Source organism: Seriola aureovittata, chromosome 10, assembly GCF_021018895.1.
Source record: "Seriola aureovittata isolate HTS-2021-v1 ecotype China chromosome 10, ASM2101889v1, whole genome shotgun sequence".
Taxonomy (NCBI): Eukaryota; Metazoa; Chordata; class Actinopteri; order Carangiformes; family Carangidae; genus Seriola; species Seriola aureovittata.
This window is the reverse complement of record NC_079373.1, coordinates 27911375-27925400: the sequence shown is the minus strand read 5'-3', so window position 1 is coordinate 27925400 and position 14026 is coordinate 27911375. Positions and strand designations below refer to the sequence as shown.

General features: G+C 46.3%; 1 protein-coding gene across 2 annotated transcripts in view; it reads left to right on the top strand.

Annotated features, from left to right (window-relative positions):
* LOC130176635 (transcription initiation factor TFIID subunit 4-like) overlaps window positions 1-14026 on the top strand; it is a 29065-nt gene that overhangs the window by 4881 nt on the left and 10158 nt on the right. For both annotated transcript variants that reach the window (XM_056387830.1, XM_056387829.1), the window contains exons 7-14: window positions 1483-1677; window positions 6003-6078; window positions 6210-6315; window positions 7490-7659; window positions 8998-9128; window positions 9383-9508; window positions 10506-10562; window positions 11423-11545. In XM_056387830.1, the coding sequence (XP_056243805.1) occupies window positions 1483-1677; window positions 6003-6078; window positions 6210-6315; window positions 7490-7659; window positions 8998-9128; window positions 9383-9508; window positions 10506-10562; window positions 11423-11545 (984 nt within the window). The remainder of the gene's footprint in view (window positions 1-1482; window positions 1678-6002; window positions 6079-6209; window positions 6316-7489; window positions 7660-8997; window positions 9129-9382; window positions 9509-10505; window positions 10563-11422; window positions 11546-14026) is intronic.

The window sequence follows — 14026 nt, the reverse complement described above, 5'->3', positions numbered from 1 at the left end:
TCCAGTACTGAAGCGTCACCTGCTCATCAGCAGCACTACAAGTGCTTTAATACCAGTTCTATCTTCTTATATATTTCTTATATATTTCTTATTAGTGCCGCGGGTGCTCAGCTCCGAGGCCTCTACAGCTAGAACAGCTGAGAGGAGTGTATCAATTAATATTCCTCAGGCTTATTATTATTCTTCCGCCAAATTTTGGCGCGTAACTCGCCTCACAGCTTTGAGAAAACCCCGGTAATATATATATCAAAACGTGCGTCTTGATCCCGAAAGAGGTGCTATGACTTTTGGTGTTAAAATTCCAATTTTTCCCAAAGTTATTCCCAAAATACTGGGAATAAATAATGCATTAGGAATGCATTGGAATTTTTTAAAAAACCCACAAAAATTTCACCTTTTTTCGGTTTTTGAAAAGAAGTAACCGTTTTCTCATAATTTGCAGTTGTTTGAAGCCATGTAGAAGCCAAATTCTGGGCAGATGTTCACATTGCCATGGCAACGGCAGCTCCTGACCTGACCTCTGACAGCCAAGGGCTGCGTGATGTCATCGCTACAGTGACACAGAGAAGATTTTTTACCCTAACCCTATCCTGGCAGTAGCCCCCGTGGCACTCAAAATTTCCCTGGAATTTTCTAGTTTATTATATATTTATTATATTTATTATTTCTTATATATTTATTATATATCATATTTCTTATATATTATATTTCATATTTCTTATATATTATATTTCATATATTATATATTTATTATATTTTATATTTCTTATATATTTCACATATTTCTTAAATATTATATTTCTTATGTATTTATTCCTTATATTTCTCATATATTATATTTCTTATATATTTCTTATTTCTTAAATATTATATTTCTTATTTTTCTTATATACTCTATATCTTATATATTTCACATATTTCTTATATTTCTTATATATTATATTTCTTATATATTACTTATATTTCTTATTTCTTATATATTTTATTTAATATATTATATATTTCTTATATATTTCTTACTTCTTATATATTTTATTTCATATATTATATATTTCTTATATATTTCTTATATTTCTTATATATTTCTTATATTCTGACTGTAGTTATAGATTCAAAACTCTTTTCAACAGTTGTAGTTGAGGGTCTCTCCAGAGCTGAGTCTGTATCAGTCATACAGTTGCTTTAATTCATCAAATGACTGAAGCACATTAACACAGTGTAGAGCTGGAAATATATAATATATAATATATAATATATAATATATCTTTTCCATCTATTCCTTCAGATTAAATCTGTTCTTTGAGGCGTCTTTGATATTTGTGGTCAACAGAAATACAGCAGAAAAATCATTTTATTCTTTAAATATTTAACAGGTTATTCCATCATTAAACGTTATTATGATGTCATTACATAGTCGTAACTTCTCTTCGTGTTTCCAGTGACGAGTCGTCACTTATCACCTGACCTGTCGTCTCTCCACAGAAAAGCCTCCCCGCCCTGCGTCAGTCTCTGCTCAACAGCCAGCAGTCTCTGATGACGGCCACCCCCAGCACCTCTGCGCCCCCCCCTGCCGCCCCCGGCTCCGTCACCACCACCGCCATCAGACCGCGGCTGCCCATCAGTCCGGCCACCGGCACCGTCAGACTGAACACGCCGCTCACGACCACAACGGCTCTGGTACGATGAAGGGGTTCGTGTGGGAGGGGTTCAGGTGTGTGTGAGGGGTTCAGGTGTATGAGAGAGGTTCAGGTGTGTGTGAGGGGTTCAGGTGTGTGTGAGAGGTTCAGGTGTGTGTGAGGGGTTCAGGTGTGTGGGAGGGGTTCAGGTGTGTGTGAGGGGTTCAGGTGTGTGTGAGAGAGCTTCGTGTGTGTGTGAGAGGTTCAGGTGTGTAAGAGAGTTTCAGGTGTGTGAGAGGGGTTCAGGTGTGTGTGTGAGAGCTTCAGGTGTGTGTGAGAGAGCTTCAGGTGTGTGTGAGGGGTTCAGGTGTGTGAGAGAGGTTCAGGTGTGTGAGAGAGCTTCAGGTGTGTGTGAGAGGTTCAGGTGTGTGTGTGAGGGGTTCAGGTGTGTGTGAGGGGTTCAGGTGTGTGTGAGGGGTTCAGGTGTGTGTGAGAGAGCTTCGTGTGTGTGTGTGTGAGAGGTTCAGGTGTGTGTGAGAGAGGTTCAGGTGTGTGTGAGAGGTTCAGGTGTGTGTAAGAGAGTTTCAGGTGTGTGTGAGAGGTTCAGGTGTGTGAGAGAGGTTCAGTTGTGTGTGTGAGAGAGCTTCAGTGTGTGTGTGAGAGAGAGCTTCAGGTGTGTGTGTGAGAGAGGTTCAGGTGTGTGTGTGAGAGGTTCAGGTGTGTGAGAGAGCTTCAGGTGTGTGTGAGGGGTTCAGGTGTGTGTGTGAGAGAGCTTCAGGTGTGTGTGAGAGCTTCAGGTGTGTGTGAGAGGTTCAGGTGTGTGTGAGAGGTTCAGGTGTGTGTGAGAGCTTCGTGTGTGTGAGAGAGGTTCAGTGTGTGTGAGAGGTTCAGTGTGTGTGAGAGTTCAGGTGTGTGTGAGGGGTTCAGGTGTATGAGAGAGGTTCAGGTGTGTGTGAGGGGTTCAGGTGTGTGTGAGAGGTTCAGGTGTGTGTGAGGGGTTCAGGTGTGTGGGAGGGGTTCAGGTGTGTGTGAGGGGTTCAGGTGTGTGTGAGAGAGCTTCGTGTGTGTGAGAGAGCTTCAGGTGTGTGAGAGAGCTTCAGGTGTGTGTGAGGGGTTCAGGTGTGTGTGTGAGAGCTTCAGGTGTGTGTGAGAGAGCTTCAGGTGTGTGTGAGGGGTTCAGGTGTGTGAGAGAGGTTCAGGTGTGTGAGAGAGCTTCAGGTGTGTGTGAGAGGTTCAGGTGTGTGTGAGGGGTTCAGGTGTGTGGGAGGGGTTCAGGTGTGTGTGAGGGGTTCAGGTGTGTGTGAGAGAGCTTCGTGTGTGTGTGAGAGGTTCAGGTGTGTAAGAGAGTTTCAGGTGTGTGTGAGAGGTTCAGGTGTGTAAGAGAGTTTCAGGTGTGTGTGAGAGGTTCAGGTGTGTGAGAGAGGTTCAGTTGTGTGTGTGAGAGAGCTTCAGGTGTGTGTGAGAGAGAGCTTCAGGTGTGTGTGTGAGAGAGGTTCAGGTGTGTGTGTGAGAGGTTCAGGTGTGTGAGAGAGCTTCAGGTGTGTGTGAGGGGTTCAGGTGTGTGTGAGAGAGGTTCAGGTGTGTGTGAGAGCTTCAGGTGTGTGTGAGAGGTTCAGGTGTGTGTGAGAGGTTCAGGTGTGTGTGAGAGCTTCGTGTGTGTGAGAGAGGTTCAGGTGTGTGTGAGAGGTTCAGGTGTGTGTGAGCTTCAGGTGTGTGTGAGAGGTTCAGGTGTGTGTGAGAGGTTCAGGTGTGTGTGAGAGCTTCAGGTGTGTGTGAGAGCTTCAGGTGTGTGTGAGAGGTTCAGGTGTGTGTGAGAGGTTCAGGTGTGTGTGAGAGAGGTTCAGGTGTGTGAGAGAGCTTCAGGTGTGTGTGAGGGGTTCAGGTGTGTGTGAGAGAGCTTCAGGTGTGTGTGAGAGGTTCAGGTGTGTGTGAGAGAGCTTCAGGTGTGTGAGAGAGGTTCAGGTGTGTAAGAGAGCTTCAGGTGTTTGAGAGAGCTTCAGGTGTGTAAGAGAGTTTCAGGTGTGTGTGAGAGGTTCAGGTGTGTGAGAGGTTCAAGTGTGTGTGAGGGGTTCAGGTGTGTGTGTGTGAGAGAGGTTCAGGTGTGTGTGTGAGAGGCTCAGGTGTGTGTGAGAGAGCTTCAGGTGTGTGTGTGAGAGAGCTTCAGGTGTGTGTGTGAGAGAGCTTCAGGTGTGTGAGGTTCAGGTGTGCGTGAGGAGTTCAGGTGTGTGTGAGAGGTTCAGACGTGTGAGAGGTTCAGGTGTGTGTGTGAGAGAGCTTCAGGTGTGTGAGAGAGCTTCAGGTGTGTGTGAGAGCTTCAGGTGTGCGTGAGGGGTTCAGGTGTGCGTGAGGGGTTCAGGTGTGCGTGAGGGGTTCAGGTGTGTGTGAGGGGTTCATGTGTGTGTGAGGGGTTCAGGTGTGTGTGTGAGGGGTTCAGGTGTGTGTGAGAGGTTCAGGTGTGTGTGAGGGGTTCAGGTGTGTGTGTGTGTGTGAGAGGTTCAGGTGTGTGTGAGGGGTTCAGGTGTGTGTGTGTGAGAGAGCTTTGTGTGTGTGTGTGAGGGGTTCAGGTGTGCGTGAGAGGTTCAGTGTGTGTGAGAGTTCAGGTGTGTGAGGGGTTCAGGTGTGTGTGAGAGAGCTTTGTGTGTGTGTGAGAGGTTCAGGTGTGTGTGTGTGTGTGAGAGGTTCAGGTGTGTGTGAGGGGTTCAGGTGTGTGTGTGTGTGTGTGAGAGGTTCAGGTGTGTGTGTGTGTGTGTGTGTGTGAGAGGCTCAGGTGTGTGTGTGAGGGGTTCAGGTGTGTGTGTGAGAGAGGTTCAGGTGTGTGTGAGGGGTTCAGGTGTGTGTGTGTGTGTGTGAGAGGTTCAGGTGTGTGTGTGTGTGTGTGTGTGTGAGAGGCTCAGGTGTGTGTGTGAGGGGTTCAGGTGTGTGTGTGAGAGGTTCAGGTGTGTGTGAGAGGTTCAGGTGTGTGTGAGGGGTTCAGGTGTGTGTGTGAGAGGTTCAGGTGTGTGTGAGAGGTTCAAGTGTGTGTGAGGGGTTCAGGTGTGTGTGTGTGTGTGTGAGAGGTTCAGGTGTGTGTGTGTGTGTGTGTGAGAGGCTCAGGTGTGTGTGTGAGGGGTTCAGGTGTGTGTGTGAGGGGTTCAGGTGTGTGAGGTTCAGGTGTGCGTGAGGAGTTCAGGTGTGTGTGAGAGGTTCAGACGTGTGAGAGGTTCAGGTGTGTGTGTGAGAGAGCTTCAGGTGTGTGAGAGAGCTTCAGGTGTGTGTGAGAGCTTCAGGTGTGCGTGAGGGGTTCAGGTGTGCGTGAGGGGTTCAGGTGTGCGTGAGGGGTTCAGGTGTGTGTGAGGGGTTCATGTGTGTGTGAGGGGTTCAGGTGTGTGTGTGAGGGGTTCAGGTGTGTGTGTGTGAGAGGTTCAGGTGTGTGTGAGGGGTTCAGGTGTGTGTGTGTGTGAGAGGTTCAGGTGTGTGTGAGGGGTTCAGGTGTGTGTGTGAGAGAGCTTTGTGTGTGTGTGAGGGGTTCAGGTGTGCGTAAGAGGTTCAGGTGTGTGAGAAGTTCAGGTGTGTGAGGGTTCAGGTGTGTGTGAGAGAGCTTTGTGTGTGTGTGAGAGGTTCAGGTGTGTGTGTGTGTGTGAGAGGTTCAGGTGTGTGTGAGGGGTTCAGGTGTGTGTGTGTGTGTGTGAGAGGTTCAGGTGTGTGTGTGTGTGTGTGTGTGTGAGAGGCTCAGGTGTGTGTGTGAGGGGTTCAGGTGTGTGTGTGAGAGGTTCAGGTGTGTGTGAGGGGTTCAGGTGTGTGTGTGTGTGTGTGAGAGGTTCAGGTGTGTGTGTGTGTGTGTGTGTGTGTGAGAGGCTCAGGTGTGTGTGTGAGAGGTTCAGGTGTGTGTGTGAGAGGTTCAGGTGTGTGTGTGAGAGGTTCAGGTGTGTGTGAGGGGTTCAGGTGTGTGTGTGAGAGGTTCAGGTGTGTGTGAGAGGTTCAGGTGTGTGTGAGGGGTTCAGGTGTGTGTGTGTGTGTGTGAGAGGTTCAGGTGTGTGTGTGTGTGTGTGAGAGGCTCAGGTGTGTGTGTGAGGGGTTCAGGTGTGTGTGTGAGAGGTTCAGGTGTGTGTGTGTGAGAGGTTCACCTGTAGCCACACCCATCAGTGATGTCACAGTTACATCACTGCAGCCAGGTGAGACATTAAACCACTGGAGGTCAGCAAAGAGCAGATTTCAGGACGTTTTGAGTTGATCTTTAAACTGGGAACCAGTTTGTTGAATCTGAAACACGCAGTGGATCCAGAACCAGATACAGATCCAAACCAGAAATAGATCCAGAACCAGAACTTTATCTAGATCCAGAACTAGAACTAGATCCAGAACCAGAACCAGCTCCAGTCTCTGAGTTAACATCTCTGTCTCCTCCAGGCCGTGGGCAGACCAGGAGTCCAGACCGTTCAGACCCGTACACCTGTCGTCATCAGTCAGAACCTCAGACCTCAAGGTGAGTCCAGCCGCAGCTCCGCTCTGAACCACTGGAGGGCGGCGACTCTCCGTCACAGCAGAGATCATGTGACCTTTAGATCAGCTGTCGTCACTGTAGATCTGGAGCTGATCCTGTTCTGCTTTCCTCAGGTGCGCTCGTCAGAGGACCCACGACCATCATCGGCAAAAGTCTCGTCAACCTGTCCGCTCAAGCCAATCAGAAGAAGCTGAGTGACCCAGGGGGCGGGACATTCAGGTGAGAGGGAGGTTTTCATTCAACAAAACGTCACAGGGAAATCTACCTGATGTTTTCAACATGAGGTAAAGACGACTCAGGGACAGGTCGCACTAAACACCTGAAGTTTTTTTCTTAAATATCACACCTAAAGTTTCACTTCTCCTCCGCTGCACAGACTCTGTTCAAGAGTTTATATTTACAGCGTAAAGTTCTTCGTTCAGGTCACTGAAGATCATCATCATCTCTGGGATGTTTTCATTCTCTTTAATATGGATCTATTGTTATTATTATTATTATTATTATTATTATTATTATTATTATTATTATATTTTAGATATGTTTTAGATATATTTATAATTTATTTATATCTTTCTTTTTTTGTCTCCTTCATGTTGCATTGCTTTATGTTTGAATGTCTGTATGAACCCTCTGGGCTTCCTTCCTCTCCTGCACATATAGTTTCTTTTATACTGTGTAATATTTTACACTAACGTCTGTGCAAATAAACAGTTTTTATAAATTTAGCAGCATGAACTCAGACATGTTGCATTTAAGACAGAGTCAGAGATACCTTTAGTTTTTTCATCACTAAGGTGTTTTGTTCATCAGTTTAACTGAGGAAGTGATTCTTTAAGAGTAAGGCTAAGATCAGGAGAAAACCTTAAATACTTAAGTGTTTATTTTAAGGAAACCTTAACTGACACTTTAAGGAAAATCTTAACTTAAGGTGTTTGAGGTGAATTATTCATAATGGAACAGTTATTCATATCTATAGGAAAACTGTTTTTAAAAACTCTGACACGAGGCTGTGACTCAGTCCAGATTCAAACACACTGAATCACAGTGATGAGGAAGAACATCTACAGGGTTGGGGGGGTGTAGTTGGTGCAGTTCACAGATCAGCCACAGGGGGCAGCAGCGCTCCACAGTGTCTCCTCACTGAAGCTGAGCTGCTGCTGCCACTGTTTCACTGGGGGGGGGGTCAGAGAGTCTGTCACACACTGAATATAAAAGGAATAAAAAGAAACACAAAAACTGTCTGAGCCCCCCCCCCAGAAAAACAGCTTCTTCTCAACTTCAGTTAACCTCATCAATAATAATATATAAAGATATAATCTGTCCTTAAAGACTCACCTGGTGGAATAACAGAAAATAATCCCTCCTCTCTGTGTCCTCACCTCTCTGTCCTCAGAGATGACGATGACATCAACGACGTGGCGTCCATGGCCGGCGTCAACCTTAACGAGGAGAACGCCCGTATCCTAGCAACCAGCTCGGAGCTAGTGGGCACAAAGATCCGCTCCTGTAAAGACGAGTCCTTCCTGCCCACCGGGCTGCTGCACCGCCGCATCCTGGACACAGGTACAGTCACCTGCGTAAGAGGGTTTGAGTCTGATGGTCTGGAGAGGAAAAACCAGGAGACAGAATCCACCTCAGAACCAGAATCTGAGAGATTCTGTGTCGTTCACCAAGAGGAGCCGGTCTGTCTGAGTTCAGACATGTAGCTAGAGCTGATGGAGCTGATGTTCTGTTGGCTGAGTCGTACGAAGACTTTTCTCTAGTTTCACCGCCATGAGGTTTTACCTGTCTGAGCGCAGCAGCAGCAGGTGACGGTGTAACTTCACCTGCTGGATGATATTCCCTCGTCTCCTCTGCTTCCATGTTTAGCCTCAGTTTCAGTCTGCTGCCGTGACAGCGGGACGAGCAGCTTGACATACTGTAGGGAACAGGTTGTTAATATTAATGATCAGGGGCCGGTCGAACAAAACACCTGAAGTTTTCTACTTCAGTCTGACTCCAAAGGTTTCATTTCTCCTCAGCTGAGGGAGGAACTTAAGGGTGAGACAGGTGAGACTCCTCAGGCCGAACACAGGACCAGGAGGCGTGGTCACTTAAAGGATCCAGGTCACAGTGATGTGACGAGCAGCCGCCTCAGTCTGATCGTCATGGAAACGGTCGTATTTTAGTTTGGATCACCTGGTTTATTTCTCACCTTCAGGTTTGTTCTGTTTCTTCTCGTCAGTTCTTCACCAGCGCCACAGTTCACTGTGTGTGATCCTCAGCTGACCGGAGGACGACACATCCTCCCACAGTTTGAGTCTGGAATTAGTCCAAGGACAAAAGTAGCGCCAGAGGAGCTGAGGAGGAAACATCCAGAACTAAGACAGAAATGCGTCTAATTATTTCTGGGGTAGAAATGTTTCTGTGTCAGTCCTCAGAATTAAAATCTAACTTTAATAATCAAATAAAGAAGAAACTCGTCAGTGAAGGAGAGAAGGACTCGTCTGACCTCAAACTTATTTCCTGTTTCCGTTCATAAGTCAGTCAGACCGTCACTCCACAGCAGACGTCTGGTTGGTGTTCAACATGGAGTTTATGTCTTTATTTAAACTCTCCTTTACAATGATGTGCAGCAGATCAAAACACCAGCTAAAAAAGAACATCAGTTAAAACAAACATTAATACAATTTAATAAATAATGTGATAAGAATCCATTAAAACTTAAAAGGTCAGAGATGAAGAATCTAAAACCACCAAGAGGAACCAACAGATTCATTTTCAAAGAGCTGTGTCGTGAAATCCAGGAAGGGCTTCGTGAACAAACAAACACATGAATATAACTCATATAGATCTATAGATCTATAGATCTATATCTCATGTATGTATCTCAGAGGAGCTGATACAGACTCTCGTCCTCAGCTAAGAAGCTGGGGGTGACCGAGGTTCCTCTGGAGGTCGTCAACTTCATCTCCCACGCGACTCAGTCCAGACTGCGCTCCCTGCTGGAGAAGGTTTCAGCCGTTGCTCAGCATCGTGCAGACGGAGGGAAGGTGAGAACACACACACACACAAAGACACACACACACACACACACACACACACACACACACACACACTGCTCCTTCACGCAGTCGGAGTTCTGCAGGACAAACACCTGGTGACAAACATTTAGCTAGAAGAGCATGAAGGATCTCCTGACTTCCTCTCTGAGTGATCATGTGACAGTAAATACAGATGAAATCCAGGTGTTTTCAGTTGGCAAATTAGATAGACAGTCACCATCCTCTTCGTCTTCCTCCGTCAGGATGAAGAGCATCACGAACCGACGTCAGACGTTCGCTCTCAGCTTCGTTTCTTCGAGCAGCTGGAGCGAATGGAGAAACAGAGGAAAGACGAGCAGGAGAGAGAGATGCTGCTGAAGGCTGCCAAGGTACAACACACACACACACACACACACACACACACACCACACACACACACACACACACACACACACTCTCTCAATCTGATACCTGTATAGTCACACAGTGTACAGGTGTGTTGTTCCTTCTTCTTCTGTCCGTCCTAGAGTCCAAGGTGACATCTTCACATCACATTTTGTCGACCAACAGAACTGAAAACAGTCAATTTACTGTGATAGAAAATATTAAACTATTATTAAAATAGTTGCAGATTAATTTTCTGTCAATACACTGATCAATTAATGATTTGATTTGATCTCAGCCACTTTCTTTCTTCTTCATGGCTGTTAAAACCTGCTTAATGATGTCCTATTAGGTGTGTGTGTATTTTCCTGTCCTCCCACGGGCAACACATGGAAGCACAGATAATTACAGAAATGATCTTCTAAAGACATCATTACACACACACACACACACTCACTCACACACACACACACACACACACACACACACACACACACACACACACTCTCTCTCACTGGGCTAATTACCTTGACGTTTGACAGAGATGTCACTGAGGAGGTGATTATTATACTGAAGAATATTGACTCATTACATCCAAATTAAAACCATCAATAGATTCAGCTCGATGACATCATTATTATTCTGTTAAAGTCTCATTATTTTACTCTGAAATACCAAGAAATAAAAGAAAAAAAAAGGTCAAATAAATTTTTATATGTAGAACATGGACACACAGAATTAATATTATAAAACATATGAATCTCTAAAAACCAATTAATATTTTTTACGTTAAAGTTTATTATATTATATTATATTATATTATATTATATTATATTATATTATATTATATTATATTAGTAAGTGATTGTCAGTCAGAGTCAGCGGGAAAATAAAAACTCCTCACAACTCAGCGCCCTTCATGTTTACGCATCAGCACAGAGAGGTCAAAGGTCATCTGATAGAAGCAGAGGTCTGACCCCTGTGTCTGTGTTTGACTTCCAGAGTCGCGCCAGACAAGAAGATCCAGAGCAGGCTCGCCTGAAGCAGAAGGCCAAGGAGGTACGACCCCTCTGTGTGTCAGTGTTGTCTTCATGTGAAGGCTTGTGTTGTTGAGTCTGGAATGTGTGTGTGTATATATACATTATTATTGATCCAAGGCCTGTCATCCTGATCACTGATACTGTGGTCAATATGTCTGTCTGTGCACCACACCAACGACAGACGGAGAGAAGGTGGAGGTTTCCTGTTGTAGCTCATTACGTTTGTTCGTTGTTTTATTTCTTTATGTTCTTTTGTCAACCTGTGGGGAGCGTCCCATTTCACTGTGTTCATGTTATCCAGCCTCCAACTGACTGCCCACACACACACACACACACACACACACACACACACACACACACACACACACACAGTCTCACCCTCAGGCTGTAGCCAGACGCTCGAGTCTCTGCAGGGACCTCAGGGTCTGCCTGAGGTCTCTGCAGAGGTCAGGGGTCATTACCCATAAGTCTCTCTGGGAAGGCCCGAGGGCTGGAGGGAGGGGGGCAGCCAAGTGGAGGCATGTCAGGGCGGTCTGGACCGGTCTGAAGAGGTCACTCAGGACCTCTGAGTAGTCGTCAGTGTCTGGGTTCAGATGTGGACAAAGGTAGACCAGAAGAGGCTGTAGGCCGGTGACCTCAGCAGACGGGGTCAAAGGTCAGTGTAGTTCAGGACTGTCTGTCCCACTGTGAGGAGACAGTCCCTCATGGTCCCAGAGACCAGCAGTGGATCAGCTGTTTGACAGAGGAGGGAAACGAGTCTGAAGTATAAATGTCTGCTTCGTGTCGTCGTCTTCACCTGAGGTCTGTTTCCACCTGGACGGCCACACAGAGCCAAAACAAACATCGACGCGTGACATCGTGTTTGTTTTCCCTCCACAGATGCAGCAGCAGGAGTTGGCTCAGATGAGACAACGAGACGCCAACCTCACGGCCCTCGCCGCCATCGGGCCGCGCAAGAAACGCAAGCTGGACTCACCGGGAGGAGCTGCGGCCGGCACAGAGGTAAGACGTCAGGAACGCCATCACGCCGTCGTTTAAAGCCAGTGACGAGTCGACCGGGACAGACGACCAATCAGGAGGCAGCTGATGTAGCTCCGCAGAGGACTGGAGAAATCTTTCAAATGTAGACACAGTATTATTAATAAAACATGTTAGCCACTCAGAAATTCAAGATGGCCGCCATTTCCAAGATGGCTGACATTTCTAGCAAGAAAATATAATTTTTCTGCAATAAATTCACCCACAGTTTTTCTCTTATGAACGATTCAGGTGTCACATCAAACCTTTTACAAATTAAAAGTCCTGCTGAATTAGAACAGTCACACGGAGGGACATAATCATTATATGAAATAATAGATAATAATTATTAATAAATAAATAGATAATAAATAAGATTATTAAAAAAATTATTTAGAATAATATTTAATTGTGAATCTGACGTCCTCGAAGTCAAAAACAGGATTCAGTTGTAAAATCATTGAAATTTGTCCAGTGATTAAAACTCTGGTCTGTTTCCTGTGCTGGAAATGGCGGCCATCTTGGAAAATGGCCTTTTGTGATATCAAGTGGCTAATGGGATTTTTCAAATCAAAGGCCTCGGAGGGAAAAACACATTTGAAAGATTATTACAGTTATCTGCTGCACTGATTTCCCATGATGCCGTGTTTCCAAAAATGAATCCCAGGCTCTGTGGACCCCATGAATATAGAGAAACACACACACACACACACACACTCGTCTCTAATCCAGGCAGTGAATGTGACCAAAGCTGAGTGAAGGGGGTCAGTGTCTGCCTGGAGGTCCTTGTGGGTGTGGGACCCCCCCCACCCCCACCCCCCTGAGGGCAGCCATAGATTTCAGCTCTGCAGAAATGAGCTCGGGGCTGAGGGTTGGATGGGGATCGGGGAGGTGGTGGGAGGGGAGGGGGTCATGGCTCGGGGGGTTGCCTGCCTCGTGCTTGCCCCACCCTCCCACACATGCTCTCCCTGTCTCTCTACCCCCACACATCCCGCCCGAGGCTCGACCCCCAGCGGTCCCAGACAAAGGCAGCAGAGTGACGGGGGGGGGGGGGGGGCTGCAGAGTAATCCAACATTTCAGGGGCAATGAACTCTGGGAAATGTGAGCGATGTGCTGGCCTGTGGACTGTGGCTGCAGCAGGTCTGAACCTCATGTAAACTTTACTTCTATCTTAAGTTACTTATTCTTAATGAATCCAGCCACTTATTCATCCATCTGTCTCTGACTGCTCATCCAGAGCATGTTTAAATCATTAAGGACTTTATTACTGGACACAACTGAAACAATATGATGGAAATGTTATAATTGTAAACTTTATCATCTCTACTGGTTCTTGTTGACACCTTCACCCGTATGACCAGGAAGCAGGTGTTACATTCCATCCACCTTCTGTTCAAATCTGAATGTGGTGAAAGCCTGGTGTTTTCAGCAGGTCTTTCAGTCTTGATGACTGAAATCAGTTTTTTAATAATAAAAAAAGGTCTTGAAAGGTGTGAAACCTTTAACCTGTGGTAACAGTTCTTTTGCCACTTGGTGGCGTCAGAAACAGGTTGTAAACACCTTGTTTCCTGCTCTGCTGCTGCGTGAACATGAGTCGACTGGTTCATTCAAACCTTTATTTATACAGAGAAGGACGCCCTGAAACAAAATCCACAACACGACACACAATAATCCATGAGTGTGAGTGTTTAAATGGTAAGCTGCGTTCAGTGTAATGTAGGAGAATCATAAAAGGAACAGGTATAATATAGGACATAGTTCAGAAAAGCTGAAGCACACACATTCACACTGTCCTGAGTCAGCTGACACATTTACAAACATTACACTGGATTAACTTCTTCACTCATCTATTTTACATGTTAGTTCACGTATGTGGAGCCTAAAATTTAAAAGCCAGTTTCCCAGTCTCAGTGCGAACACGTTGCTTCTCAAGGACTGACTAGTTCAGTGTGGAGTTGAGCTGAAGTTAATAAGACGCGTCAGGTTCTCAGGAATTTGCCAGTAACTGCTGTGTAAATAGAAATGAAGCACCACACTGGTCACCAGGACCTCCAGCGTCTGGACCAAGTCCTGAATAATGAGATTCAGATTCTGTGTTAATGTCCAGCTGTTACATTTAAGTGTCAGATCAGACTGAGACACTGCAGAGATCCTCTCTCCATGAAGAGGTCCCACCCTGCCTCCGCTCTGCAGGACAGAATTCAAAGCACAGACGATTTTTTGTTCTCTGGCTGTTGTTATCTGATCAGCCCGGAGCTGCTGCAGTCCGCCCTTCAGCTCCCAGCTGCAGGCCCCGTCAGGCTTCATCCGCCCTTCAGCTCCCAGCTGCAGGCCCCGTCAGGCTGCAGGCCCCGTCAGGCTTCATCCGCCCCCACCCTGACGCCCCGGGGCTCGGCCTCTTATGAACACACGCTAGCAACGAGGGAGCGCTGTTATTCTCAAACAACAAATAACCTGTCACAGCC